Here is a 27,372-nt window from a genome sequence, read left to right as displayed (position 1 = left end):
AGAAACTAGAGGCACAGTGACAGAGCTATGGCTGGTACTGAAAACAGAGAAGGAGGTGTAGCCCCACTCCAATCTCAATCCCAGATACCTACACTTCTGGGAACTAGCTCTTGGTTCCCTTTCCACCATCCCTCTACCCCACCACCGGGGAGAGGGCTGGGTGGGGGCGGAGCAGGCGCGCAATCTGATCCCACCGTGGAGGGTGTGTTTTTATATCTTACCACCAGGTGGCAGTGCGGGGCAGGTCTCAGTAGGAGGTTTCCTAGGACAGACTGAGGTTTCTTAGGAACCTCAGTGAGTGAGTGCTACAGCCTTAGGTGGAACCTCGACAAAGAAATTGATCTCCTGGGTGGAGGAAGATGGTTGCCGCCCAGGGGTTGTCCTTAAGGGCCGCGACGCAGACAGCGGTCACTCCCTGGCCGAGGGGCAGGCTCCTCGCGGCCTCCCTGGGACTCCGGGGCGTGTCCTCCAGCCCCGAGGCCGGCGACGGGCAGATCCGCCTCACGGACAGCTGCGTCCAGAGGCTTCTGGAAATCACCAAAGGATCAGAATTCCTCAGGCTGCAGGTGGAGGGAGGTAGATGCTCCGGATTCCAGTACAGGTGTTCACTGGATACAGTTATCAACCCCGACCACAGGGTATTTGAACAGGGTGGGGCAAGAGTGGTGGTTGACTCTGATAGCTTAGCCGTCGCCAAAGGGGCCCAGGTGGACTTCAGCCAAGAACTGATCCGAAGCTCATTTCAAGTGTCAAACAATCCTCAAGCACAGCAAGGCTGCTCCTGTGGGTCATCCTTCTCTGTCAAACTTTGATGCGATGACAGGTGACTCTGAGATTGTCACCAGTTGTACCAATTTGAGGAACGTGGAATTAATAGAATTCTAGAAGTTTCCTTCTAATCATGTCCCTCTCCATTTTATTTCCCACAGTCCAGGAGTATTGTGTTATGCCACTATTATTTTCAGAACGGGAAGATTTTACTCTTGGCTTAATTTTTCCCTCCAACTCCCCTCAGTGCTAAGGCTGCGCCTCCGGATGCTGTTACCTCAGATTTAATCACTAGCTGAAACTCCATATAATCTGTAGAGCCTCCACAGCTCTAAAATTTGGAATTAACTTCTCTGGCCTTAAGAGCTGCTTGTACATATGTGGATTGCTATGTATAAAAGCTTCATTTAAAAAAAAAAGAAAGAAAAGAAATTGATCTCCTGCTCTGCCAGAATGAAGAGCCCTGGACAGAGAATCAGGAGCCCAGAATTCAAATCCCAGCTCTGCTTCCAGGGCTCTGTGCAAACCGGAGCACATCAACTTGCCTTTTCAGTGTTGGTCTTTTCATCTGAGAAAGGGGGAGATTTATGGAGGGAGGAGGAGACTGAGACCCAGCAATGGAGGACGATCATGGCCAATGAAGCCTGGGACAGGCAGAAGTGGAGAGAAAGAATTTCCAAACTAGAGGAGAAAAAAAAAAAAAGAGGGAGTAAAGGGCCCATTTCCAGGAAGGTGAGCTCTGCTTTGTGTCTTCTGGTTGGTTCGGGGGAGTAAACTAGTCAGGACTTTTTCAAATGGAAATGACAGAAACTCATCTTAAAATGTCTTAGTAGGACCAAAAAAAAAAAAAAACACACACACAAAAAAAAACACAAACCAGGGAGAGAGTGTTCTTTGGCTCCTGTGATAAAAAGCGAATGGGAGTGGGGCATGGTGGCTCACGCCTATAATCCCAACACTTTGGGAGGCTGAGGCGGGCAGATCACCTGAGGTCACGAGTTTGAGACCAGCCTGGGCAACACAGTGAAACCCCATTGCTACTAAAAGTACAAAAATTAGCCAGATGTGATGGTGCACGCTTGTAATCCTGGCTACTCGGGAGGCTGAGGCAGGAGAATCACTTGAACCCAGCAGGCAGACGTTGCAGTGAGCCGAGATCACACCATTGCACTCCAGTCTGGGTGATAGAGTGAGACTCTGTCAAAAAAAAAAAAAAAAAAAGCAAATGGGGTGTCTGCAATAACAAGATGCTTGAGCTCATTCTCACCATCTCCAGCCTCGGCTTTCTCCTGCACCAGTTTTGTTTGCAGGGTGACTTTGATGGCAAGGTCCAAAATTACATCCTATGAGCTTCTTAAGCTCTGCTCAAAGAGAGCTGTTCTTTCTGAATTGATCCAACCAGAGTTTTAGAGCCGATTCTCACTGGCTCAAATTGGATCACGTGCTCGTCCATCCTGAACCCAATCACGATGACTATTATTGGCCAAACCTGGGTTATGTCCTCCCTTTTGGAATCAAGATGGGTCAACCCCATTCAGTGACTAGAGTCAGAGAAGAGGAAGGGTGATTGTTTAATCTAAAACTGAGGGTCCACCCAGAAGCTGCTAAAGGTCCGGGGAGGATAAAATAGCAGAAGGCCACCTCCCTCCAGTGGGGAGGAACCTGTCATGACCCACAGGCCTGCCTCCCTGATGTTTTGTGTCAAGAGAAGATTCCAGGAACTCACAGCAGAAAAAGGAAGGGCCTCTCCACCCCCTCCCCTATTTCCCCTCTATTAATCTTCTAATTACAGTAACTGGTAAACAGAGGCCCCAGGAAGTAGGAGCGGTGGGTGGGGATTCACCACCCGCAGGCCGGGTGGGGGCCTCACTTGCTCAGTTTCCTCCCGGCTGAGGTGAGGGGCCAGCCCCCTGGTGGCTGCTGACTCAGAGATTGTGGATGTGTGAGGGCCTCACCAGGTGCCCAGCACAGAGCAGAGCGCTCAGTAGATGCTGTCTCTCCTTTCCACAGATGGCTGTGGTGAGGGTGGTTGTTACTGGAATCATCACTGCTTTTGTCCTTGTTAATAATGAATAGGCATTCCATACAGGCCTCTCTCAGGGGAGCACAAACAAAAGCTTGCCAGTGCTCCTTTTCTCTCTCTCCCTCTCTCTCTTTCCCCTTGGTCTCTCCACTCTCCTCTCTCTCTTTCTCCTGTTTCTCTTCCCTCTCTCCCCACCTCCTCTCCTTCTTTCTCTGTCCCTCTGTCTCTCCCCTCTCTCCCCTCTGTCTCCCTCTCTCTCTTTGTGTCTCTCCCCATCTTTCTCTCCCCTCTCTCCCCATCTTTCTCTCCCCTCTCTCCCCTCTGTCTCCCTCTCTCTCTTTGTGTCTCTCCCCATCTTTCTCTCCCCTCTCTCCCCTGACCCCTACTCTCTCCTCTCTCTCCCTCTCTCTCTTTCCTCTCTCCTCTGTCTCTCCCTTCTCTCTCCCTCCATTTTTCTCTTCTCTCTCTTCTCAGTCTGTCCCCCCACCTCCTCTTTCTCCCTCTTTCTCTCGTTCTCTGGCCTCTCTCTCTCCCCTCTGACTCCCTTCCTCTTGTTCTCTCCCCTCTCTCCCTCTCTGCCTCCCTCCCTTCCTCTCATAAACACACCCTAGATGTGTAGGATCTTCAGCTTCTCACCCCCTTTCATGCTAGGTGGTTGCGTTCCTTTTTCTCTGATGACTCCCACTGAAGTCTTTGTCACAGCTTTGCTCTTGGGGATCTTAGTGGAGCAGTAGTGAGAGCGCAGGTGGAGGGGCAGGAGGAGGAACCAGGTCCTTATGTCACTTAGCATAATAGCATAATGTCCTGCAGGTTCATCCATGTTGTCACCAATGGCAGGATTAACCTTCTTTTTTTTTTTTTTTTTTTCAGACATTATCTCTGTAGCCCAGGCTGGAGTGCAGTGGCATGATCTCGGCTTACTGCAAACTCCTCCTTCACTGGGGTAGAGGGGGCAGGAGAGGGAGCAAGGGAAGAATAAGAAAGACGTGTGTGTGTGTGTGTGTGTGTGTGTGTGTGTGTGTGTGTGTCTTATCTGATTGATCTGGCTAGAACTTCGAGCGCAATGTTGACTAGAGGTGGTGAGAGTGGCCTTCCTGATCTTAAAGGAAAAGCTTTCAGCTTTGCACCATTGAGTATGATGTTAGCTATGGGCTTGTCATATATGGCCTTTATTGTGTTGTGGTACTTTCCTTCTGTGCCTAATTTGTTGAGAGTTTTTATCAGGAAAATAATGTTGAATTTTATCAAGTGCTTTTTCTCTATCTATTGAGGTGATCTTATGGTTTTTGTCCTTAATTCATTAATGTAGTGATCACATCTTTGTTTTGTTTTGGTTTGGTTTTTGATTTTGGTTTTTTTTTGAGACAGAGTCTCACTCTGTCGCCTGGGCTGGAGTGCAGTGGTACAATCTTGGCTCACTGCAGCCTCCGCCTCTGGGGTTCAAGCGATTCTCCCACCTCAGCCTCCTGAGTAGCTGCAACTACAGGCATGTGCCACCATGCCCGATTAAGTTTTGTATTTTTAGTAGAAACATTTTCTCCATGTTGGCCAGGCTGACCTCAAATAATGGCACCTGATCTCAGGTGATCTGCCCGCTTCAGCCTCCCAAAGTGCTAGGATTACAGGCATGAGCCACCGCACCCAGCTCACATTTATTGATTTGTCTATGTTGACCCACCCTCGCGTCCCAGGGATAAATCCCACTTGATCATGATGAATGATCCTTTTAATGTGCTGTTGAATTTGGTTTGCTAGTATTTGGTACCTATTCTCATCAGAGATATTGGCCTGTAATTATCTTTCCTTGTGTCCTGGTCTGGCTTTGCATTCAGGATAATGCTGTAAAATATGCTTGGAAGTATTCCTTCTTCTTTATTTTGGAAGAGTTTGGGAAGGATAAGTATTGGTTTTTCTTTAAATGTTTGATGGAATTTCACCGTGAAGCCATGTGGTCCTGGTCTTTTCTTTAGTGGGAGATTTTTTGTTTTTTTCGGGCAAAGGACTTAAATAGACACTTCTCAAAAGAAGCCATACAAATGGTCAACATATATATGAAAACATGCTCAGCATTATGAATCATCAGGAAAATGCAAACTAAAGCCACCATGGGATATCTCCTCCCACCTGTTAGAATGGCCAGTATCAAAAAGACAAAAGAGAAGTGAGGGCCAGGATGTAGGAAAACGGAACCCTTATGTGCTGTTGGTGGGAATGTAAATTAGTGCAGCCGTTATGGAGAACAGGATGGAGGTTCCTCAGAAAACTAAAAATAGAATTGCCATATGATCCAGCAATCCCACTGCTGGATATCTATCCAAAGGAATTGAAGTCAGTATGCTGACGAGATGCCTGCACCCCCATGTTCATTGCAGCACTATTCACAATAGCCAAGACATGGAATCAATCTACAGTCCATTCATCTGTCTATCAACAGATGAATGGATTTTTTAAATGTGGTGTATATATGCACAATGGCTAAAAAAAGGAGGTTATTGGGAAGCCAAGGTGGGCAGGTCACCTGAGGTCAGGAGTTCAAGACCAGCCTGCCCAATGTAACAAAGCCCTGTCTCTACTAAAAATACAAAAATTAGCCAGGCGTGGTGGGAAGTGTCTGTAATCCCAGCTGCACGGGAGGCTGAGGCAGAAGAATCGCTTGAACCCAGGTGGTGGTGGTTGCAGTGAGCCGGGATCAAGCCACTGCACTCCAGCCTGGGCAACAGAGAGAGAGTCCATCTCAAAAAAAAAAAAAAGGAAGAAAGAAAAAGGAGGTTAATCCTGCCATTGGTGACAGCATGGATAAACCTGGAGGACATTACGCTAAGTGAAATAAGGCAGGCACAGAAGACAAATACCGCATGATCTCACTCATATGTGGAATCTAAAGAAGTTGAACTCATCAAAGTAGAGAGTAGAACGGTGGTTACCAGAAGCTGGAGGAGGGGGTGGAAGGGGAAAGGGGAGAAAGAGGAGATGTTGATCAAAGGGTGCAAAGTTTTGGTTAAACAGGAGAAATAAACTCTAGTGATCTGTTGCACAGCATGGTGACTATAATAAATACTAGTGCATTGTATATTTCAAAATTGCTAAGAGTAGATTTTGTGTTTTCGTCACAAAAAAATAAGTATGTGAGGTGATGAATTTGTTAATTAGCCCAGTTTAATCATTCCACATTGTAAACACATATCAAAACATCACATTGTACCCTATATATGTATATAATTATTATATGTCAATTAAAAATACAATTTTTGGCCAGGTGCAGTGGCTCACACCTGTAATCCCAACACTTCGCAGGGGCCGAGGCGGGCGGATCACCTGAGATCTGAAGTTCAAGACCAGCCTGACCAACATGGTGAAATCTCATCTCTACTAAAAATACAAAATTAGTTGGGTGTGGTGGCACATGTCTGTAATGGTAGCTACTTGGGAGGCTGAGGCAGGAGAATCGTTTGAACCCAGGAGGCAGAGGTTGCAGTGACTTGTGATTGATCACGCCATTGCACTCCAGCCCGGGCAACAAGAGCAAAACTAAGTTTCAAAACAAAAAATACAATTTTTAAAAATAAATCTTTTTTTTTTTTTAAGAAAGAAAGAGAGGCGGGCACGGTGGCTCAAGCCTGTAATCCCAGCACTTTTGGAAGCCAAAATGGGCAGATCACTTGAGCCCGAGAGTTTGAGACCAGCCTGGGAAATATAGTGAGACCTATCTCTACAAAAAGAATTTAAAAATTACCCAGGCATGGCCCAGCTACTCAGGGGGCTGAGGTGGGAGGATCACTTGAGCCCAGGAGGTAGAGGCTGCAGTGAGCTGTGATTGCTCCTGCACTCCAGTCTTTGTGACAGAGCAAGACCCAGTCTCAAAAAAGAAAAAAAGAGAAGGCTCACATTGTGGATTATTTTCAAAGCATTTTTTCAGGTATCAACTCCTCGAACCCTCATAACAGCCTTCCTCTTTAAGAGGCGAGGAAACTGAGGCTCAGTGGGGCAAAGCAGCTCACTGAAGATCACCTTACCTGGTAAACACAGGATCCAGGATTCACACCCACGTGTGTGCAACACCCAGTGTCTTTTCTTCTGTGCTGTATCACCTACTCACAGGTGTGAGCACCTAGGGAACAGGCTGCAAGGAGCAACATGGATAGTGCCTACTGTGTGGTCTTGGACAAGTCTCCTTCCCTCTCTGGGCAAAGAGGTTGCTGGTTTGGGATCCACAGCCCTGGACCCTGTGTTCAGTCCTGTCGGCTGTGTGCATTGTTCCAGGTGATGGGTGTTCCATGCCTACCACTCACTTCTGACCAAATAGCATCAATAATTTAAACTCTCTTTCTTTCATAACCTAAGAAAATTGGTCCCCTGGCAAGACATGAAAAATAATTTCATGCTCTGTTATCTCCCCTCTCAAGATCGCCCCTGACAAATTGTCTCTTTATTGTCTGTTGCTCTAGCATCAGCTCACATTTGGGCTCTCATTTTTTATGGTTGCCAGCCTTACTCCTGGCTCTAACTGGGGTGGCTCCTAAAATGATCACCACCATCAATTTCCTTCCTTCCTTCCTTCCTTCCTTCTTTCCCTCCTTCCTCCCTCTCTCCCTCCCTTCCTTTCCTCCCTCATTCCTTCCTCCCTCTCTCCCTCCCTTCCTTTCCTCCCTCCTTCTTTCCTTCCTTTTTTCCTCCCTCCTTCCTCTACTCCTTCCTTCCTTCCTTTCTTCCTTCCTCCAGCAAGTATGGCCCGCTTTGCCCAAGGACCTGAGGCTTTCCTATAAGAAACTCTATAGTTGTTAATACTAAAGTGTGAAGGGCTTTTTTTTTTTTTTTCTCCTGAGATGGAGCCTTGCTCTGTCACCCAGGCTGGAGTGTAGTGGCACCATCTCGGCTCACTGTAACCTCTGCCTCCCAGGTTCAAGCGATTCTCCTGCCTTAGCCTCCCGAGGAGCTGGGATTACAGGTACACACCACCATGCCTGGCTAATTTTCGTATTTTTAGTAGAGTCGGAGTTTCACCATGTTGACCAGGCTGATCTCAAACTCCTGACCTTGTGTTCCGCCTGCCTCGGCCTCCCAAAGTGCTGGGATTACAGGCACGAGCCACCGCACCCGGCCCCTTATTTAACTCTTTAAAGGGAGGACATGAACCCAGCAACTTATTGTTTATACATTTTATTTGTGCCCATTATCTCTTTCATCCACCCCCCAAAACCTTGCACAACCTACGGTGGGCTCAAAGGTCCTGCAGGCTGGGTGGTCTCAGGCAAGTTGCTTGAACTCTCAGAGCCTCTGAGCCTCACGTCTCTGCTTTAAATAGACAATAATTGCATCAAGAAGTTACTGTGAGGTTTTTTTGTTTTTTGGTTTTTTGGTTTTTTTTGAGATGGAGTCTCGCTCTGTCCCCCAGGCTGGAGTGCAGTGGTGCGATCTCGGCTCATTGCAAGCTCCACCTCCAGGCTTCATGCCATTCTCCTGCCTCAGCCTCCCGAGTAGCTGGGACTACAGGTGCCCGCCACCACACCCGGCTAATTTTTTTGTATTTTTAGTAGAGACGGGGTTTCACCGTGTTAGCCAGGATGGTCTCGATCTCCTGACCTCGTGATCCACCCGCCTCGGCCTCCCAAAGTGCTGGGATTACAGGCATGAGCCACCGGGCCCGGCCCTGTGAGGTTTAAATTATATCACATGTGAAAGGGATAAACACAATATGTATCATCGATATTATTATCATCATTATTCTGAGAAAGGTATGCTCGGGTAAAGGGTTTTGGGTGGAGATGAGGGAGGAGGTCAAAGCAAAGGGACCGAGAAATGTATAATAATTCTAATAACAATATTAAGAATGATACTAACAATTTCCATCAACCTTTACTGAGAGCTTACCAAGTTCTTTGTGTGTACCCTGGGCACAGGCATATATATAATATATCATTTAACTTTTTGCAAGCAAAGAGATGAGAATTTCTCCATTAAAAGATGAGGAAACTGAGGTTACATGCTGGTAAACCCAGGATGCAAACCCAAACCCATGATGGCCTCTTCTGGAGGCTGGTGCCAACTCAGCCTTCCTGTCAAAGTCAAACAGTGGCCTCTCTGTGGTAGGTGCAGCAGAGCCCTCTACATCCAATGCCTTCTAGGGCCTCAGGGGCTCTGAGTGAGGAAACTTCTAGCTGGAAGATGGTAGCCAGGCCCAGCCCTCATTCTGGGCCTCAGAGTCCACAGAGACTGACTTCATGGGCCTCTCTAAATTGTCCTCAACCCTATGTCTTCCTAATCCCATTTCCCTAGGACTGACCATGGAACCCCTTCCTGGACAGTACCCCTGTCCCTACAGCAACACTTACAACTTCCAAAGTCCATTTCATAAAGCTCGTTTGGAAACTAACTCATACTAGGCTGTGAGTGGCTATCCCCAGCTAACTCTAGCATTTCCTACCTTGTGTTCCACAGGCCACTCATAATGCAAGGTGCTCCACAGAAGGGAAAGAACGAGTTCGTAATTGTTCTGTGGTCAAATAAATTTGGAAAACTCTGAATATTCTATTCTCCCTTCCAGAGATTCACAATACATGTTAAACTATTGTAGGCACTGAGAAGTCCTGCAGTGTGGACACCAACAATACCCAAAACTAAAGCACAGGATTTTTTTTTTTTTTCGAAGAACAATGTTACAACATCTGTGTAACAGTCTGAAAAATCCTGACTGAGCAGCCATGGAGGTATAGGGGAAATATCTGTACCTCCGGACAATTATATAAATTCCCCAAGGCAAGGGATTTTATCTTTGTTCCCTGTTAGATCCTGGAACCTGTAACAGTGTTTGGTACACAGCAGACATTTGATACATGTTTAATGAATGAATGAACGAATGAATGAACAAGTCTGTGTGTGAATCCTGGCTTTGCCTTTAACTTGCTGTATGGCCTTGATCAAGTCCCCACACTTCCCTGGGTTTCCATTTCCCTACATGTTAAAAAGGGATGAAGGCCAGGTGTGGTGGCTCACGCCTGGAATCCTAACAATTTGGGAGGGTGAAGCAGGTGGATGACTTGAGCCAAGGTGTGCGAGACCAGCCTGGGCAACATGGCAAAACCCAGTCTCTGCAAAAAACAAAACACCCGGGCGTGGTGTCATGGGCCTATGGTTTAGTCCCAGCTGCTTGGGAGGCTGAGGTGGGAGGACTGCTGGAGCCCGGGAGGCAGAGGTTGCAGTGAGCCAAGATTGGGCCACTGCACTCCAGCCTGGGTGACAGAGTGAGACGCTGTCTCACACACACACACACACACACACACACACACACACGATGAGATAAAATTATGCATTCTCAATATTGTTAAGAATGTTGTTGAAGCCCCAACCCCCAGTACTTCAGTAGGACCCCCAAGAGGTGAAAATTGATCTTGGGAAGCAAAAAAACCATCTTACTCTTTATGTATAAAACACAGATATATATACAGAGTTTGTACAGACATATATTACATACTTTATATTTGTGATATTAAAACTTCATTGGGTGGGGTCAGGTGTGGTGGCTCACACCTGTAATCCCAGCACTTTGGGAAGCCAGGGTGGGAAGATCACTTGAGCCCAGGAGTTCAAGACCAGCCTGGGCAAAATGATGAGACCCCATCTCTAAAAACAAAACTTCATGGGGGGAGGTGTAGGAAAATAACATCTAAAAAGACTCTCTAGGGGGATGACAAGGAAAGACAAAATGTTGGGAAATGCTAGACTTGATGATCTAGAAACGTCCTTGTTCTAGATCCAGATCTAGAAGGTCTGACAGTCTATGAATCTGGCTCTACGGGAGAGTGTTGATGGGAAATAGCAGAGGGAAGAGTGTTCTAGGAACAGGGAACAGCACGAGCTGAAAACCTCAGATGGGAATGAGCCTGGGTTATGGGCTTGACTGTATGCCCTTCTAGCAGCTGAAATAGCTCAGATGGGAGAGTGTTTGACCGAACTATGTGCCCCTAAAATTCATATGTTGAAGTCCCAAACCCCCAGTACCTCGGAATGTGACTGTATTTGAAGGTAAGGTGTTGAAAGAGGTGATGAAGTTTAAATGAGACCATTAGGGTGGGGCCCTAATCCAACAGGACTGGTGTCCTGTTGGAGGAAGAGGCAGCTGGGATGCATGTGCATAGCGACAAGACCATGTGAAGATTCAGGAAGAGGCTGGGCAAGGTGGTTCACAACTGTAATCCCAGCACTTTGGGAGGCGAAGGCAGGCAGATCACCTGAAGTCAGGAGTTCAAGATCAGCCTGGCCAACATGGCAAAACCCTGTCTCTACTAAAAACACAAAAATTAGCCAGGCATGGTGGCACACGCTTGTAATTCTAGCTACTCGAGAGGCTGAAGCAGGAGAAACTCTTGAACCTGGGAGGCGGAGACTGCAGCGAGCCAAGATCTCACCACCGCACTCCAGCCTGGGCAACAGAGTGAGACTCTGTCTTAATAATAATAATAATAATAATAGTAATAACAATAATAATTAATAATAAAAGAAGATGCAGGGAGAAAGGGGCCATCTACTAGCCAAGGAGAGAGGCCTCAGGAGAAACCAGCCTTGCCGACACCTCTATCTTGGGATCCAGTCTCAAGAACTATGAGAAACATTTCTGTGGTTTAAGTTACCCAGGCTGTGGTATTGTGTTATAGCAACTGGAGCAGACTCATACACTTGCCCTCTTCTTCTTCTTCTTTGTTTTTTTAAATACAGAGACAGGGTCTTGCTATGTTGCCCAGGCTGGTCTCAAACTCCTGGGCTCAAGTGATTCTCCCACCTCAGCCTCCCAAAGTGCTGGGATTACAAGCATGAGCCACAGCACCTGGCTTTTTGTTGTTGTTGTTCTTTCGGGGTGCTTTTTTTTTTTTTTTTTTTTTTTGATACAGTGTCTCTCATTGCCCAGGCTGGAATGCAGTGGCACGATCATGGCTCACTTCAGCCTCAACCTCCCAGGCTTAAGTGATCCTCCCACCTCAGCCTCCCAAGTAGCTAGGGCCACAGGTGCACGCCACCAGAACTGGCTAACTTTTTAAAATTTTCTATGTAGAGATGGGATCTCAGTATGTTGCCCAGGCTGGTGTTGAACTCCTGGGCTCAAAGGATCCTACCACCTTGGCCTCCCAAAATGTTGGGATTACAGATGTTAGCCATCTGGCATCTTTAAAGAACAACCAATACAGGGACATGAGATCAAAATAGGTTGTGGGGAGTGTGGGGAGAGTGGGGAGATGCAGATGATGATAAGCTTCACAGGACTGGGAATAATACTGGGTTTTTTTATTGTTGTTTTCTTGGCATGGTGGGGAGCATGGGAGGATTTTAAGCAGGAGTGTGACAAGATCTGCCTTACGTTTCTAGCAGGACCACTCTGAATGCTGGGCAGAGAGCAGATCACTCATGGGCAAAGACAAAAGCAGAGGGACTATGAGAAGGAGAGAGAAGAGGGTGGCTGGGACCAGAATGGCAGCAGTGGGCATGATGAGTGGGTTGGATTCTAATACATATTAAGAGTAGAGCTAGTGGTTGGGTGCCGTGGCTCACGCCTATAATCCCAGCACTTTGGGAGGCCGAGGCAGGCAAATCACTTGAGGTCAGGAGTTTGAGACCAGCCTGGTCAACATGGTGAAACCCTGTCTCTACAAAAAACACAAAAATTAGCTGGGTGTGATGCACATGCCTGTAATCCTAGCTACTTGGGAGGCTGAGGCAGGAGAATCACTTGAACCTGGGAGGCAGAGGTTGCAGTGAGCTGAGATCGTGCCACTGCACTCCAGCCTGGGGACAAAGCAAGATGCCATCTAAAAAAAAAAAAAAAAAAGAGTAGAGCTAGTAGGAATTGCCAATGGATTAGAATGTGAGGTGTGAGAGAAAGAGAAGGGTTATGGATCATTCCAGACATTTAGCCTGAACAACTTGAAAAGTGTAGCTTCAGTTATGTTTGGTCCGGTTTTGTTTGGGATGTGTATTAGACAGACGTTCACATCGAGGTGTCAAGCAAGTGGTCAGATGTTCTGGGACGGTCTGAGTAGAGATAGGCACAAGAAGGGTCCGCCCCCCAACCCCATGCTTCCCGCCCCCACAGCCCCTATCATAGGATATTTGCAAACAGCTCTGTACTTTTCTGCATTCATTCCCCATTAAACTGAGTGAGAGAAAAAACTTTAGGTGTCATGTTTAACATTGTATGTCCCAGGCAAATGATCTGTTGAATAAATGGTACGATACAATGAGGAGTTAAAATTTAGTGAGGCGCAAATGTTCCTAAACATTCCCCTCCCCTTCCTGAGCCAGATAATGTTATCTTTTCCAGCAGCATGTTCTGGTCCCCACCCCTTCCTGTCCCTATCAGACTGATCAGGGACATTTGTGGGCAGAGGAAGATGGGCCAAGAGAGCCTGAAACAAGAGCTAGAGGGCTCATGAGAGAGGTTTAGACAACCTATAAAATGCAGAGCCAGGAGAAAGAAAGGAGGGGAGGAGAAAAAGACAGATAGAGAGAAGAGACCAATCCTGCCACTTAGTCTTCAAGTGAAACAGGGGTTTCTTTGTTTTATAGGCTTTCTTTGGAGCATGGAGGGTGTTAAATGAGAAACTCCAGGGTAGTGTGTGTGAGAGAGAGAATTGGGAAGAGAGAAAAAAGGTATGAGAAGTGTCAGGCCTCTGAGCCCAAGCCAGGCCATCGCATCCCCTGTGACTTGCACGTATACATCCAGATGGCCTGAAGTAACTGAAGATCCACAAAAGAAGTAAAAACAGCCTTAACTGATGACATTCCACCATTGTGATTTGTTCCTGCCCCACCCTAACTGATCAATGTACTTTGTAATCTCCCCCACCCTTAAGAAGGTACTTTGTAGTCTCCCCCACCCTTAAGAAGGTTCTTTGTAATTCTCCCCACCCTTGAGAAAGTACTTTGTGAGATCCACCCCTGCCCACCAGAGAACAACCCCCTTTGACTGTAATTTTCCATTACCTTCTCAAATCCTATAAAATGGCCCCACCCCTATCTCCCTTCGCTGACTCTCTTTTTGGACTCAGCCCGCCTGCACCCAGGTGAAATAAACAGCCATATTGCTCACACAAAGCCTGTTTGGTGGTCTCTTCACACGGACGCGCGTGAAAAGAAGTTTTGCTAGGGGAGAGAACTGACTCTCTCCATGCGTGGCTTTGAAAACCACAAGCTAGGAACAATTTATCAAGAAGACATAGCAATCATAAATATATGTACACCTAACAACAGAGCATCACAATTCCTGAAGGAAAAAAAAAATCAGGAAGCAAAAATAGACAAAACTAAGGGAAGAAACAGATAAATCCAAATAATCAATGATTCTTTCTATGTAAGTCACTAAAATTGATTTTTTAAAAATCAGCTGTGGTGAACTGTGATTGTGCCATTATACTCCTGCCTGGGTGACAGAATGAGATCCTGTCTCCAAAAAAAAAAAAAAAAAAATCAGCAAGGGTATAGAAAAATCGCATCAACACTGTTAACAAATTTGATCTGACATTTACAGAACACTGTACCCAACAACCGCAGAATATAAATAGTTTTCAAGTGTACTACCAAGCCTTTCAAAGATAGACCATGGGGCCAGGAGCAGTGGCTCAGGCCTGTAATCCTGGCACTTTGGTAGGCTGAGGCAGGCAGATGTCCTGAGCTCAGGAGTTCAAGACAAGCTTGGGCAATATGGCGAACCCTGTCTCTACCAAATACAAAAATTACCGGGTGTGGTGGCACACACCTGTAATCTCAGCTGCTTGTGGGGCTAAGGCAGGAGAATTGGTTGAACCTGGGAGGTCGAGGCTGCAGTGAGACGAGATTGCACCACTGCACTCCAGCCTGGGTGACAGAGTGAAACCTTGACTCATTAAAAACAAAACAAACAAACAAACAAAAAATAAAATTAAAATAAAAAAACCATGTGCTGGGCCATAAAATAAGTCTTAATTCATTGCAGAAGACTTAAATCTTAAGGAATATGTTCTCCGACCACATTGGTCTTTAAAAACACACCAATAACAATAAACACCTAGAAAATCCTAAAGTATTTGGAATTTAAATAACATCCCTTTAAATAGCCCATAGGTCAAAATAAAAAAAAAAACCACAAGTGAAACTAGAAAATATCAAACTGAATGATAATGAAAACACATCAAATTAATATTTGTGGGAAGCAGCTAAAGCCATACTTGGAGGGAAATTTATAGCTAAATGACCGTACTGGGTGGGGGAAAGAGAGGCCTAAAATTAATGACCCAAAAGTCTGCCTTAAAAAAAAGCTAGAAAAACTAAGAACAAAGTAGGCCTGAAGTAAATAGAAGAAAGGAAATACTGAAGTTAAGAGTAAAAATCAGTGGAATAATGATAGAGAAAACAAGGCTAAAAACCGGTTCTTTGAAAAGATTAATAAAATTGAAAAGCACAACTAATACCGGACTTTCTCTTTTTTATTCGTTTGAGTTTTTTGTGCTGACTGTGCACGGACCAGTTCACATGGGTGCTGGGTTCACACAGGTTACAGGGGGAGGCAGAAGGAGAGAACACGCCACACCCTCCAGAGCGCCTCCATTGCAGATAAGCACGCATGCGCTCCTCCGTGCCGCACCCCTGTTCACTGCTGGATCCTGCGGATGCTCTGCACCTGGAAGGTCGGGGCATGAGAGCCCCACTCCCGGAAATGCTTGTAGTCACCGGAATGGTGATCGCATTCCAGCACATACTGAAATCCTCGGTAGCCCGGAAACTGGGAGCAAACCCAACTGGAAAAGAGAAAAGGCAGACAGTTACTCTACAGAGACACCAGCATGGTGATCAACACAGGGGCAAAGGGATCTATGCACACGCACACATTTCCAGCCATCCTGGCCTTTCTTCAGTGCTGACAATGTGCCATGCTCTCTCCCCTACCACAGGGCCTTTGATCATGCCATTCCCTTTGCCAGAAGCACCATCCCAGCCTTTCTTTTCCTAGACAAGTTGTATTTGTCCTTCATGGCTCATCTTAATTATGAGGGCAATCTGACTCGTTCCCCAAATCAGGCCACAGTCCCTTATTATACCTTTGTAGCACTCATGTAATTCGATAGTTTTCAAATTATTTGTAAAATATCAGCCTCTCCTGCCAGCAGGCAAGCTCCTGAGTGTAGGAACGTGTATGTTTTGTTCATCGTTATCACCACCTGCATAAATATATAAAAGTCTAGCAAGGAAGAAGGGGTTCCTAAATATTTGCTGAATAAGTGAACAAGTGAAGGAATGGGAAGTCTTGTTCTTTCCCCTTTCTCCCTCCTTCCTTATCCAGAGGCACTTCCAAGAAAAAAAGCTATCATTTCAATTCATTGATTTCTTTTTTTTTTTTTTTTTTTTGAGACAGAGTCTCGCTCTGTTGCCCAGACTGGAGTGCAGTGGCATGACCTCGGCTCACTGCAACCTCTGCCTCCTGGGTTCAAGTAATTCTGCCTCATCTGAGTGGCTGGGACTAGAGGCATAGCCACGACACCCAGCTAATTTTTGTATTTTTAGTAGAGACGGGCTTTCACCATGTTGGCCAGGCTGGTCTCGAACTCCTGACCTCAGGTGATCCGCCCACCTCAGCCTCCCAAAGGGCTGGGATTACAGGCGTGAGCCACCGTGTCTGGCCCAACTCATTGATTTCTACTCTGTTCAGGACAAGGATTGGTGTCTGGTTTTCCAAGCCTCCATTTCCCTTTCTGTAAAAGAGGAAGTGAACTCAAGAATCACAAGGGGTCCCTCTTACTCTAAAACAACATGATTCTTTGGTGGTTCCTGAGAAAACTAAAGCCAAAAAAAGAAAGAAAAAAAAAAAGATGAAAAACCCTAACTCCCATCTTTGCCCCCTGCCTACCAGGAGCCAAGGGGCACCTCAGAAAGTGGTTCTGATGTCCTCCCTAAATAAGAATCTCACACCTTAGCCTTCACCTGCCACCTCCTGGGTGGAAAGGAAAGGGCCAGTCAGTGCTGAGTTTGAAGCTGGATTGTTACCTACCTGCTGATGGACTTTGAGCAGGTTGCTGGAGCCACACCTGTGTTTTATGGCTAGGGGCATTCATTCTCACCTCTTCTAGCCAAAGAGCCTGTTGCCTCTCACTCTCAGCCAAGGTGATAAAATGAGGCTGAATCTAGCAATGACCACATGACCAAACCTAGCCAATCAGAACACCCCATTCCTGTGGGCATGGTGATTGGTTCAGAGTTGAGCACAGGACCCAGCTGGACCAATAAGCACCTTTCTTGGAACCTTTAATAGAATCACTGAGCCTGGACACTGTCTTTCCCTAGGGCTGGATGTAAAGATGAAGCCGCCACCTTTGCCTTCACACAGGAAGAGCTTGTCTAAGAATACAGTCACACAGAGGCAGGCAGGGCAACAGGTTGGGGGTTGTGGGGGGAGAGAGATACCTGCTGTAGTACCTAGATCCAGCTGTGCTTGAAGCTAATTACAGGGGCTGATAAATATCTTCTGGGCTCAAACCAGTTTGATCTGGGTTTCAGTCCCTCAAATTCTGCCCGATACCTCCCTGTGCCTCAGTGTTCTCCTCTGGAATGTGGGCATCAGAGCACAAAAGTCCCCAGCACACAGTTTTCACAGGAGGTACACCTACCCCTCCCAGTAGCCCCTCCCCTGCCAGGTAGAGCCTTGAATACACTTACGCCCCAGAGTGGACGTGGAAGGACCCTACTTCATTGCCTTCCCATCCCATGGCCTGGAGGGAAGGATAGTCATCGCTCAGCTCTCCTTTCTTGCCCAGGAAGTTCTCTTGCTCGAAGATTGTCAGCCTCGAGTCACGGTGGTTCTACAGCAACAGGGAACACAGTCAGACCACCAGGCTCCCAGTTGGAAACCCAGGAGCCTCTCCTGGCCTCCACACTCCCTGCCCTTGTCTCCCAAATCAGCCTTCCTTGCAAACCTTTTGGAAGGGCAATAAGGCAACAAGTACCAGAAACCTTGCCATTTGCCCTTCCAGAAATTTCCACAAAGAAAATAATCATGGAATAAATAGGCTGCAAGAATGTTCATCGTAACAGTTTTTTCAAAAACAAACAAACAAACAAAAAAAGGAGTTAACCTTTATGTCCAAAATTGGGGATCCAGTGGTAAGCTGAGGCATTACACTGTGGTTAAGAAAAAGGGTGTAGAGGCCCGGCGCGGTGGCTCACGCCTATAATCCCAGCATTTTGGGAGGCCAAGGAGGGTGGATCACCTGAGGTCAGGAGTTCAACACCAGCCCGACGAACATGGTGAAACCCTGTCTCTACTAAATACAAAAAATTAGCCAAGCGTGGTGGCACATGCCTGTAATCTCAGCTACTTGGGAGACTGAGGCAGGAGAATCGCTTGAACCTGGGAGGCAGAGGTTGCAGTGAGCCGAGATTGTGGCATTGCACTCCAGCCTGGACAACAAAAGCAAAAACTCCATCAAAAGAAAGAAAGAAAGAGAGAGAGAGAGAGAGAAGGAAGGAAGGAGAGAGAGAAAGAGAAAGAAAGAGAAAAAAGAAAGAAAAAGAAAGAAAGAAAGAAAGAAAGAAAGAAAGAAAGAAAGAAAGAAAGAAAGAAAGAAAGAAAGAAAAAGAGAGCAAGCAAGCAGGGAGGGAGGGAGGGAGGGGAAAGGAAAAGAAAAGAAAAAAGAAGGAAAGAAAGAGAGCAAGCAAGCAGGGAGGGAGGGAGGGGAAAGGAAAAGAAAAGAAAAAAGAAGGAAAGAAAGGGGGTGTAGAGATATCATCTCAAATCCTTCCTACTAGGAGGCAGCTGCCACTTACCAACTGACTGAGGTTAGACAGGATTTCTGAGCCTCTGTTCCTGTATCTATAAAATGAAACTAACCCTACCCATTTTTCAGGGTTCTTTTGAGGACTAAATGAAATCAGGAGTTGCAAACTGCTGGGAATGAGGGATTGTTTCTGTTGCAGCCCACCACGGGTCCCTATATTAGCACAATATCTAGACTGTTTGCAGAATAAATGAACAAATGGACTTATTCACAAAACAGAATACTAGGGAGCTATGAAAAACGATGGAAGTGAGATTTAATCACCTGGACTGATGATTGTGACACATTTGCTCAGTGAGAAAAGCTAGTTTCCAAGCCTTAGATTCATTATGATTCCAATTTTATGACAAAATTATGTGTGCAATATAGATAAGATATATAGATTATACAGATATAGATGTAGATGTTGATTTGGATGTGTATATACATAGAGACAAAAATGTATAGGTTGAACATCCCTAACCTAAAAATCCGAAATCCAAAATGCTCCAAAATCTAAAACGTTTTGAGTGATGACATGACACTCAAAGAATGCTCCCTGGAGTATTTCAGATTTTGGATTTTTGGATTCAGGCTGCTCAACTGTAAGTATTACAAATAATGCAAAATCTGGGGAAAATATTCAAAATCCAAAACACTTCTGGTCCCAAGCATTTCAGATAAGAGATACTCAACCCTAACCATAGCAGGATTTTCCTTCAGAATTTTGGATGGTAAATATGGTGACTTATGTCATTTTAAATCAATAAGAGTTGAAAAATAAAACACACTTTTTTTTTTTTTTTTTTTTTTTTTGAGACAGAGTCTTGCTTTGGCGCCCAGGCTGGAATGCAGTGGTGCGATCTTGGCTCACTGCAACCTCTGTCTCCCAGGTTCAAGTGATTCTCCTGCCTCAGCCTCCTGAGTAGCTGGGACTACAGGCATGTGCCACCACACTCAACTAATTTTTTTGTATTTTCAGTAGAGACGGGGTTTCACCATGTTGGCCAAGCTGATATTGAACTCCTGGCCTCAAGTGATCCACCCGCCTTGGCCTCCCAAAGTGCTGGGATTACAGGTGTGAGACACCATGCCCAGCCTAAAATACACCTTTCTGAGCCTCAATTTTTTGATTGGTGAGATGGGAATAATAATGCCCACCTCCACCCACACTCCAAAAACAGCAGTAAAATGTAAGATCAGGAGCACTGATACTGAATTAGGAGCAAGAAATGAAACCTTTCCTCCCCACTTGGCCCTACCATCCCTGGTACCCAGATTCTCTCAGGGTCCCTGAATCACAAAAAAAAGGGCACAAAACTGGCAGGGGCTCCTATCACAACTGGGGTTGCTGTGAGCAGAGAGTTTAAGGCAGGATCTGGTCAGATGTTATACGTTCTTCTTCCCAAGAACATTGGTACTATTGCCCCATTTCAAGATGAAGAAATTCAGGCTTAGAGAGGAAAGAGACTGAACAGCCCTTGTCACACAGCTTGAAGTGGCGACATGAGAATTTCAACTCTGGGACCTTTGATTCTGAAGTGCCCACGTGTGGGGCGTGGGCCTCCCCAGGACGCAGCAGTGGTAGAACTCACAGCACAGGCCACAGGCCGGAAGGAGGTGAGCCTCTCGGCGGGGTAGGCCGTGTTGCCGCCCCAGGCATCCCAGCTTGGATATTCGCCCCGTTCCAGAATGTACTGCTGCCCTTGGAAGCCAGCATGCTCGAAGCCCACCCACCTGCAGACAGAGGGTAGAGCGTGCAGGAGATAAGCGTCCCCCTCACCCTGCATTCTAGACCAGCAATTGAGTCTAGAACGGTCACAATCACAACCATTCAGGGGTGACTGTGCCCCCAGGAAACACTTGACGATGGCTGGAGACATTTTTGGTTGTCACGACTAGGGGAGGGACTGCGAAGGCCATCTATCGGGTAGAGGCCACGGATGCTGCTAAACATCCCATAATGCACAGGCCAGCCTTCCCTGCAAAGGATGATCCAGCCTGAAACATCAGTAGCGCCAGAGTTGAGGAACCCAGCTCTAGACCTGACTTGCTGTGTGTCCCATAGGTAGGGAAACTGCTTCACACAGGTGCCCTGACAACCTTGCTCCTCTGTCCGTGTCCACAGAGGCCAAGGAGGCAAAGCTGATCACAGACTGACCTCACCTCGGTGGAATTCCCTGTGATCCTGCCAGGGTGTGGGAGACGGGCAGTCTTGCGAGGAGCGACCACATGGCCGTCTCTCATTTTCCTCCCTCTCTTGTGGGAGGCAGCCACGAGGCAGCCCCTCATCTGCCTCTCTGGCCACTCTGAGATGTGGGGCTTTCCACCTCGCCTCCCCACAGGCGACAGCAGCAAGCTATCGTTGAAGCATGGAAGCAGCTCTTCAGCCACGGGGTTCCTACCATTCCTACTTCCTGTCATTCAGCCCCCTTTGTTTTGGTGTCATCCAGTAGGACAAGGGACACAGGAGGCTGCACCTTGCCTTTACTGTCTGTATAAGTAATAAACTGTCTGAATCTATCCAAGCTCATTGTCTGCTTACTGGCTGAGTCTGTCAGCCTGCTGGACATACCCCTAGAAAGCCTCTGTTCCCATCTGACCCCCATTCCCCATCTGCACAAATCAGAAGCTAAAAGAGTATTTACTAAAGCATGAGATGTGCAAAAATCACCCAAGATGACCTCAGGTGGCACTCACAGGCGTAGCATTAAGTGACTCCAAATCTCCTATCTGCTTTCCAAACTTCTACAACCTTCTATCCAATATGATAGCTACTGGCCACATCTCCTGTCTATCTACTTTCCAACTTTCTAGAACCTTCTATCCAACATGGAAGCTACTGGCCACATCTCCTTTCGATCTACTTTCCAAACTTCTAGAACTTTTATCCAGTATGGTAGCTACTGGCCACACCTCCTTTCTATTTACTTTCCTGCCTTCTAGAACCTTCTATCCAATATGGTAGCTACTGGCCACATCTTTCTAACTACTTTCCAACCTTCTAGAGCCTTCTATCCAATATGGTAGCTACTGGCCACATCTCCTTTCTACCTGCTTTCCAACCTTCTAGAACCTTCTATCTAATATGGTAGCCACTGGCCACATGCAGCTAATTAAATTTAAAGTTAAATAAATTAAGATTAAACAAGATTCAGTTCTCTACTCATGCTGGCTACCTTTCAAATCCTCAATGGTCACATCTGGCCAGTGGCTCTGAAATGGATGGTGCAGATGTAGAACATCTCCATCATTGCAGACAGGTCCACTGAATGGCACTGGTCTAGAAAGTCTTGGTGTGTTATTAGTGTGTCCTTAACACCTCTCTGTGTCTCACTAATCTCTCTCTCTCACTCTCTTTTTTGTTTTTTAATTTTTTTTTTTTTACAAAAAATGATCAGGCCACATGCTTAGCAGCAAGACTATCTAGCTAAAAATTAATAGCATTAAAACATTATGTTTATTTTTACAGTTACCTTCTACTTTAGGCGAGTGATGTTGGCTTTCAATTTACGGCTAGGAGGGACATTTTTAGATCCAACACTGGATTCTAAGGATCTCCTGCAGAACTGCCTCATCCAGTGGGCAGGGTCTGTGTAAATGGCACCCTCCTACTGTTGGGCAGTGCGCAACCTGCATAATCTTACATGGCAGTCCTGCACGCTCCTCAGCACTTCAGGAGGGCACAACAGTAAGAGCCTAGGGAGAGAGGACCTAGAATATCTAAAAGTCCTAGCACCCGTCTCTAGGTCCCTTCCTGTCCACCCTCTACCCCAACTCAGTGTCCCCCTAGACTCACGCTCCACTCAGCACTTTCAAAGATCGCACAGTCTCGAAGCCAAGCTCCAGCACGCTGGGGCACTCGGCCGTGAACTCGTGCCGCCGGCCCTGGAAGCCGTCCTCATCCCATACCACCATCTGTGCCAGGAAAAAAAAAAAAGGTGGAGATCCGCATCAGAGTCCCGTGGAGGGTGAGAGGTTGGGGGCTCGCCCCAGGATCTGGCAGGTAAAGCAGGGATTGCAAACTCAGATTCCTCCAGGAGCCAGGAAGGCAAGAGCAGTGATAACTGTGAGACACTAGACAGCACAGGTGCCAGGTAAATGGGTGGCCTCTTCCCAGTGCCACCAATGGTTGCCAAGTGGGAATGCAGGCCAGACCTTCCAATTTCTCAAGACAATCACTAGATCTGGACTTTTATGTGGTTCTTCCAGGCTTTTAAAGGCTGATGATAAATCCAAAAGCTTTATAAAACAAACAAACACACACAGAGATGGTCAAAGAAATCATGCCCAAAGACTGCAACCTCTGCCAAAGAGTGTAACGGTCAACTTTGGGAACCAGAAGACCCAAGTTCACATTCGACCTCCCTGTATGTGACATACAAGTCCCTTCTCAACTCTGAGCCTTGATTGCACCTCTGTGAAATAGGCATTTATAATGCCCCCCTCCTAGGATTCATGGGGACCTGAACCCTCCCCATACCCCCTGAACACCCCCTCCCCATGCCTCTTCCTACCTTCCAGGGTCCCGCTGACTTTGTGCATTGCAGGGTCATTGTGGCCCCTTCCTACAGAAGAGAAGAACATTATAATCTTCCACCCTGACCCTCTGCTCTCCTCTTTATGCAGATGGCTGGCTTGGACCTGGTCAGGATCCACATAGGGAGTCCAGGAGTGACTGGGCTAGGGGCAACGCATGGCTTTGGCCTGTCCCTCTCCTGTCCTTTCCATCTGTCACCAATGCCATCTTCCATCCTATCCCCATCTCAAAACTCACCCTTGCTGGGTCTCATTGACTCTGAGCCCCACTCTGTATTCTCTTATCTGCTTGTTATGGGAAAATTTTTGTGGCTGCTGGTGGGTGGGTGCTGAAACGCTCAGCATAAGAGAGCCCCTCCAAAGACAGCACCTAGCTCAAAGAGGTAGCTCTGATGGTGGAAATTTAGGCAATAGGGCTACAGGAATAATTTGTTTTTAAATGAGGGAAGCAGGTGCTGGTCTTGATGGTTGGGGCTCATCCTTGGTTAGGATGAGGATGGCATTCAGGATGACACAGTGACATCCCTAGGACTGGGGACCTGGGTTCCTCGCCTCCCAGGATGCTCACTCAGAACTCTGATCCCACCCTTCCTCCAAACCTGGGACTTACCGAGATAGGCCCAGGGAACATGTCAGATCTGAGAGCAGCCGAGGTCGGGCTCTTATAGGCAGGGAGGGAAGAGGGGCCCCTGGGAGACAAAGCCCCGACTCAGCAACTGGGCCACAGAAACAAAAGCCAGCCCTGGCTGAAGAGCCAATGGCAAGCCGTCAGCAGCTCTGGCTTTAGCAGGGAGGGAATGGACCAGATCACCACCCCCAGGGATCAGCCACGAAGAAGGAGAGAGGTGGAATATTGGCCCTCATCAGCCCCACAAGGTTCCTGACTAGAGCAGGAGAATGAGCACTAGATGAGGAGTCCAGAAGCATCCTTCCTAGCTATGTGAGCTCCAGCGAGTCATTTCCCCTCAATTTCTGCCTATAAAATGGGGCAGAAACAAACCATATCACAGAGTTGTTGTGAGGTTACATAACATGCCTGGTACAGAGTAAACATTCAGGAAATGCCTATTCCTTTCCTCCTCTCTTTCCCCTTTCTCTTCCAGTTGAAGCAATCCAGATAGGCTTCCTGTTGGAGGAGGCATTTGAAATAGACTCTGAAGGATGAGGAAGATATGTACAGAGTGAGATGGAAGGAGAGGCATTCTAAGAAAAAGTTCAGAGGTGGGAACTTGGGGCACATGTACAAGAAAGAGCTGGTAGCCCAATTGGCCTGGAGCTCAGGGGACCTGAAGGGAAGTGAGGCAGGAGAAGAGGGCTAGGCCAGGGCCTGCTGGGTCCACAAAGCCTGAAGATGAATCCGGATGGCACTGTGGGCAGCATAGAGGAGCTGTTAGTTGCAAACATGCTTTGCAAACTGTAGCACACTTGCCAGATATCCAGGACTTGTACAATTTGCTGTGTGCCTCTTGTCCCGAAACCCTGCCCTCTGAATTGGCGTATGAGGGACCTAAGAGCTCCCTCATACATACATACTTGTGTGTAAAATGGGTGTAACAAGCATAGGAAAACAGCATGACTGGAAACCAGATCATCTGAGATGAAATCCAGCCCTGCTTCTTACTTACCATCTGTGTGACCTGGAGGACACCTCAGTCCTGCTCATGACCTGTAAAATGGCCACACCAGTTTCCTTTTAAGAGGGTGAAATGCAGCTCTATCAAACGCATGACTTTAGGCTGGGCGCAAGGGCTCACGCCTGTAATCTCAGCACTTTGGGAGGCCGAGGTGGGTGGATCACCTGAGGTCAGGAGTTCAAGACCAGGCTGGCCAACATGGTGAAACTCCGTCTCTACTAAAAACACAAAAATTAGCCGGGAGTAGTGGCGGGCGCCTGTAATCCCAGCTACTAGGGAGGCTGAGGCAGGAGAATTGCTTGAACCTGGAGGCAGGGGTTTCAGTGAGCCAAGATCACGCCATTTCTCTCGAGCCTGGGTGACAGAGCAAGACCCTGTCTCAAAAAAAAAAAAAAAAAAAAAAAAAAGGAATGCGTGACTTTGATGAAGGGTTGGCATGAAAATTAAAGGTTAACAATGCACCCTCTACAGCCAGACTGCCTGGGTTTTCATCCCACTCTTGCTGGCTGGGTAACTTTTAAGCATGTTACTTACGCACTCTGAGCCTCAGTTTACTTGTGTGTAAAATGGGTGTAACGAGGTAAGTTGGGATTAGTCTAAGAAACAGGGGTATTGTGAGCATAAATGTGAATAGCACATGAACAGCAGCTGGAATTGCTCCTGCAACATAAAAAAATTATGGTATTTCCATCATCTTCATCATCATCATTGCTAATTAGAAAGATATTATTAATTGTTGATCAAAAAGCAGGGGTGCATAGTTTTTAAGAGCCTGTGTTCATGAGTAAAGAAGATGTGAGTTCCAATTTTATTTTACATTTCCATTTTTATGAGAAAGTGGCTGAGAGAGAGGAAGGAAAGGGAGTTGCTTCAGTTTCCTTATCTGTAATTTGGGTTAATCCCAGAAAGTTCATACTTATACTGAGGAGTACAGGAAAATGCAAAAAAAAAAAGAAAAGAAAAGAAAAAAAAGAAAAGAAAAGAAATTGGCTCCATAAGACAGGGCAAAAAAGAAAAAGATATAATGAAGGATACAATAATAATAATAAATGCTCAGAGTGGAGCCACCAGCATGGTGGGCCATCCCCCTTCTCTGCCCCCACCCTCTGGCAGACAGCCCATTCCTGGGGCTTTAGGGGGGGCACGGAACTGCCCCAGATGACCTGGCTTTGAAGCCTAGACTGGTGGGTGGGCCCTCACCACAGGCATCTTGGCCTCAGTTCCAGTGGCTACCCCATCTTGCAGTTCCTGCCCACACCCCACCCACCAAGTCTTGGCCCAGGATAAAAGGCCAAGGAGAGGCTAGGAAGCAAGGGGGTGCTGGGTGGGTGGAGGGACAGAGGCAAAGCTGGCTCCAGGCCAGGGAGAGCTCAAGACAGAGCTGGGCTCCACGGGGAGCCTAGAACCCCGAAAAAGAAGAGACAGGAGCCTATCCAGATGCCCCCCCAATACACCCTGCCTGGGACTGGGGAGCCGACTGCTGGTGACCTAGCTGAGCAGCTCCCTAGGCTCCTTCTGACCCCAGCTCTACTGTGAGTTCCCACCGTGTGACTGTGTTGAAGTCATTTGTTCCACCTGGGCCTCGGTTTCTCCATTTGTGAAATGAGAGGATTGGGCCCTGTGATTTCTGGCGTGTGTTCCTCCATCCTGAGGCTTGATCGCCCCACCTTGACCTCTGTCTCTCCGTCTCTCGCTCCTTCACTGTCCTTGTCCCCTGTGCCTCTCTGTGTCTCTGTCTCCACCTCTCTGTCTGTTACTTCTATCTGCCTCCTTACTTCTCTCTCCTTGCCTTGGTTTCCCTATCTCCTCCGTACTCTACCTTCTGTTCCGATCCATTGGAACCACCATTGAGTCACCAGTTATTGACTGAGAACCCACGATGTGCCAAGCTCTACCTAGCCAGGCCCAGCTAGGTGCTGGGGCCAGTGGTGAACAAGATGTGGTGGGCATCTGGGGCTTGCCAGGGTAGGAGGCTCTGAGACAGGCAGTCATATTTCTGGCCACCAGCACTGTCCTCCAGGTCAGATAACGTGGCCTGGGTAGAGGTGGGGAACTGGGGTGGCGAGAGGGATCACTGTCGATAGGTCAGGAAAGGATGGGGCCCAATGTGGGTAAAAGAAAAAGACCCAGGTCTCCGATATCCAACCCAGCTGAGCACAGTGCGACTCTCCCATTCCCACCCCAACCTACAAAGAGGAAGTCAGGCCAGGGGGCCTCAGGCCAAGGTCAAGGCTGGACAGCAGGAGGAGAAAGCACAAAGGCCCAGAGCTGGCTGGCCTGGGCTGGCTCTGACCTCTCTGTGCCTTCACTTTCCTCTTCTGTGAAATGGGCATAATGAAAGTACCAAATAAGGCAGATTGTCCCGGGGACTGACCGAGATAACACGGGTTCGGCACACAGTAAGCACTCCGTAAAAAAGGCTGTCCGTATCAAACCCACATCTGCCTTTACAAAACGCTTCTGTGCTCATTGTCACCTTCTTTTCTGTGCGGCATCCAATAGGGACACGTGCCCACCTTATAATTGCAGACACAGAGGCCCCCCTAGGGGTAGAGACCTACCAAAAGCCACACAGCGCGCAGTGGCTGAGTCAGGATTCAAACTCTGGTCTCCTGCCTCCCAGTGTCTCCCCTTTTCCCTG

General features: G+C 47.2%; 2 protein-coding genes across 2 annotated transcripts; one reads left to right on the top strand and one right to left on the bottom strand.

Annotated features, from left to right (window-relative positions):
• Window positions 1-243: 243 nt before the first annotated feature.
• LOC117977511 (iron-sulfur cluster assembly 2 homolog, mitochondrial-like) lies at window positions 244-1,623 on the top strand. Its single transcript, XM_034949275.3, has one exon. The coding sequence runs from the start codon at window positions 360-362 to the stop codon at window positions 810-812; it is 453 nt and encodes a 150-aa protein (XP_034805166.1). The 5' UTR covers window positions 244-359; the 3' UTR covers window positions 813-1,623.
• Window positions 1,624-11,226: 9,603 nt separating this feature from the next.
• Window positions 11,227-23,785, bottom strand: CRYBA4 (crystallin beta A4). The gene is made up of 6 exons (XM_003820180.6): window positions 23,708-23,785; window positions 23,076-23,126; window positions 22,358-22,476; window positions 20,154-20,295; window positions 17,462-17,604; window positions 11,227-15,549 (listed from the first exon to the last, which is right to left on the bottom strand). Exons 1-6 carry the CDS (start codon window positions 23,726-23,728, stop codon window positions 15,402-15,404), a joined length of 624 nt encoding a protein of 207 aa, XP_003820228.3. The 5' UTR covers window positions 23,729-23,785; the 3' UTR covers window positions 11,227-15,401.
• Between the last annotated feature and the right edge of the window lie 3,587 nt (window positions 23,786-27,372).

The sequence above is a fragment of the Pan paniscus genome, chromosome 23, assembly GCF_029289425.2.
Source record: "Pan paniscus chromosome 23, NHGRI_mPanPan1-v2.0_pri, whole genome shotgun sequence".
In the NCBI taxonomy this organism is placed as follows: Eukaryota; Metazoa; Chordata; class Mammalia; order Primates; family Hominidae; genus Pan; species Pan paniscus.
The sequence above is the reverse complement of the archived record's forward strand: the minus strand, read 5'-3'. Positions and strand labels throughout refer to the sequence as shown.

Bases quoted from the DNA above. Each gene is read 5' to 3' on its own strand.
- CRYBA4 (XM_003820180.6), bottom strand. From the start codon at position 23,728: ATGTTCCCTGGGCCTATCTCG. The intron at 20,296-22,357 runs GTGAGTCTAGGG...CTCTGTCTGCAG, and splicing joins TTGAAAGTGCTGAGTGGAGC to GTGGGTGGGCTTCGAGCATG. The intron at 17,605-20,153 runs GTGAGTTCTACC...CTGTTGCTGTAG, and splicing joins TCCGGCCTGTGGCCTGTGCT to AACCACCGTGACTCGAGGCT.
- LOC117977511 (XM_034949275.3), top strand. From the start codon at position 360: ATGGTTGCCGCCCAGGGGTTGTCCTTAAGGGCCGCGACGCAGACAGCG.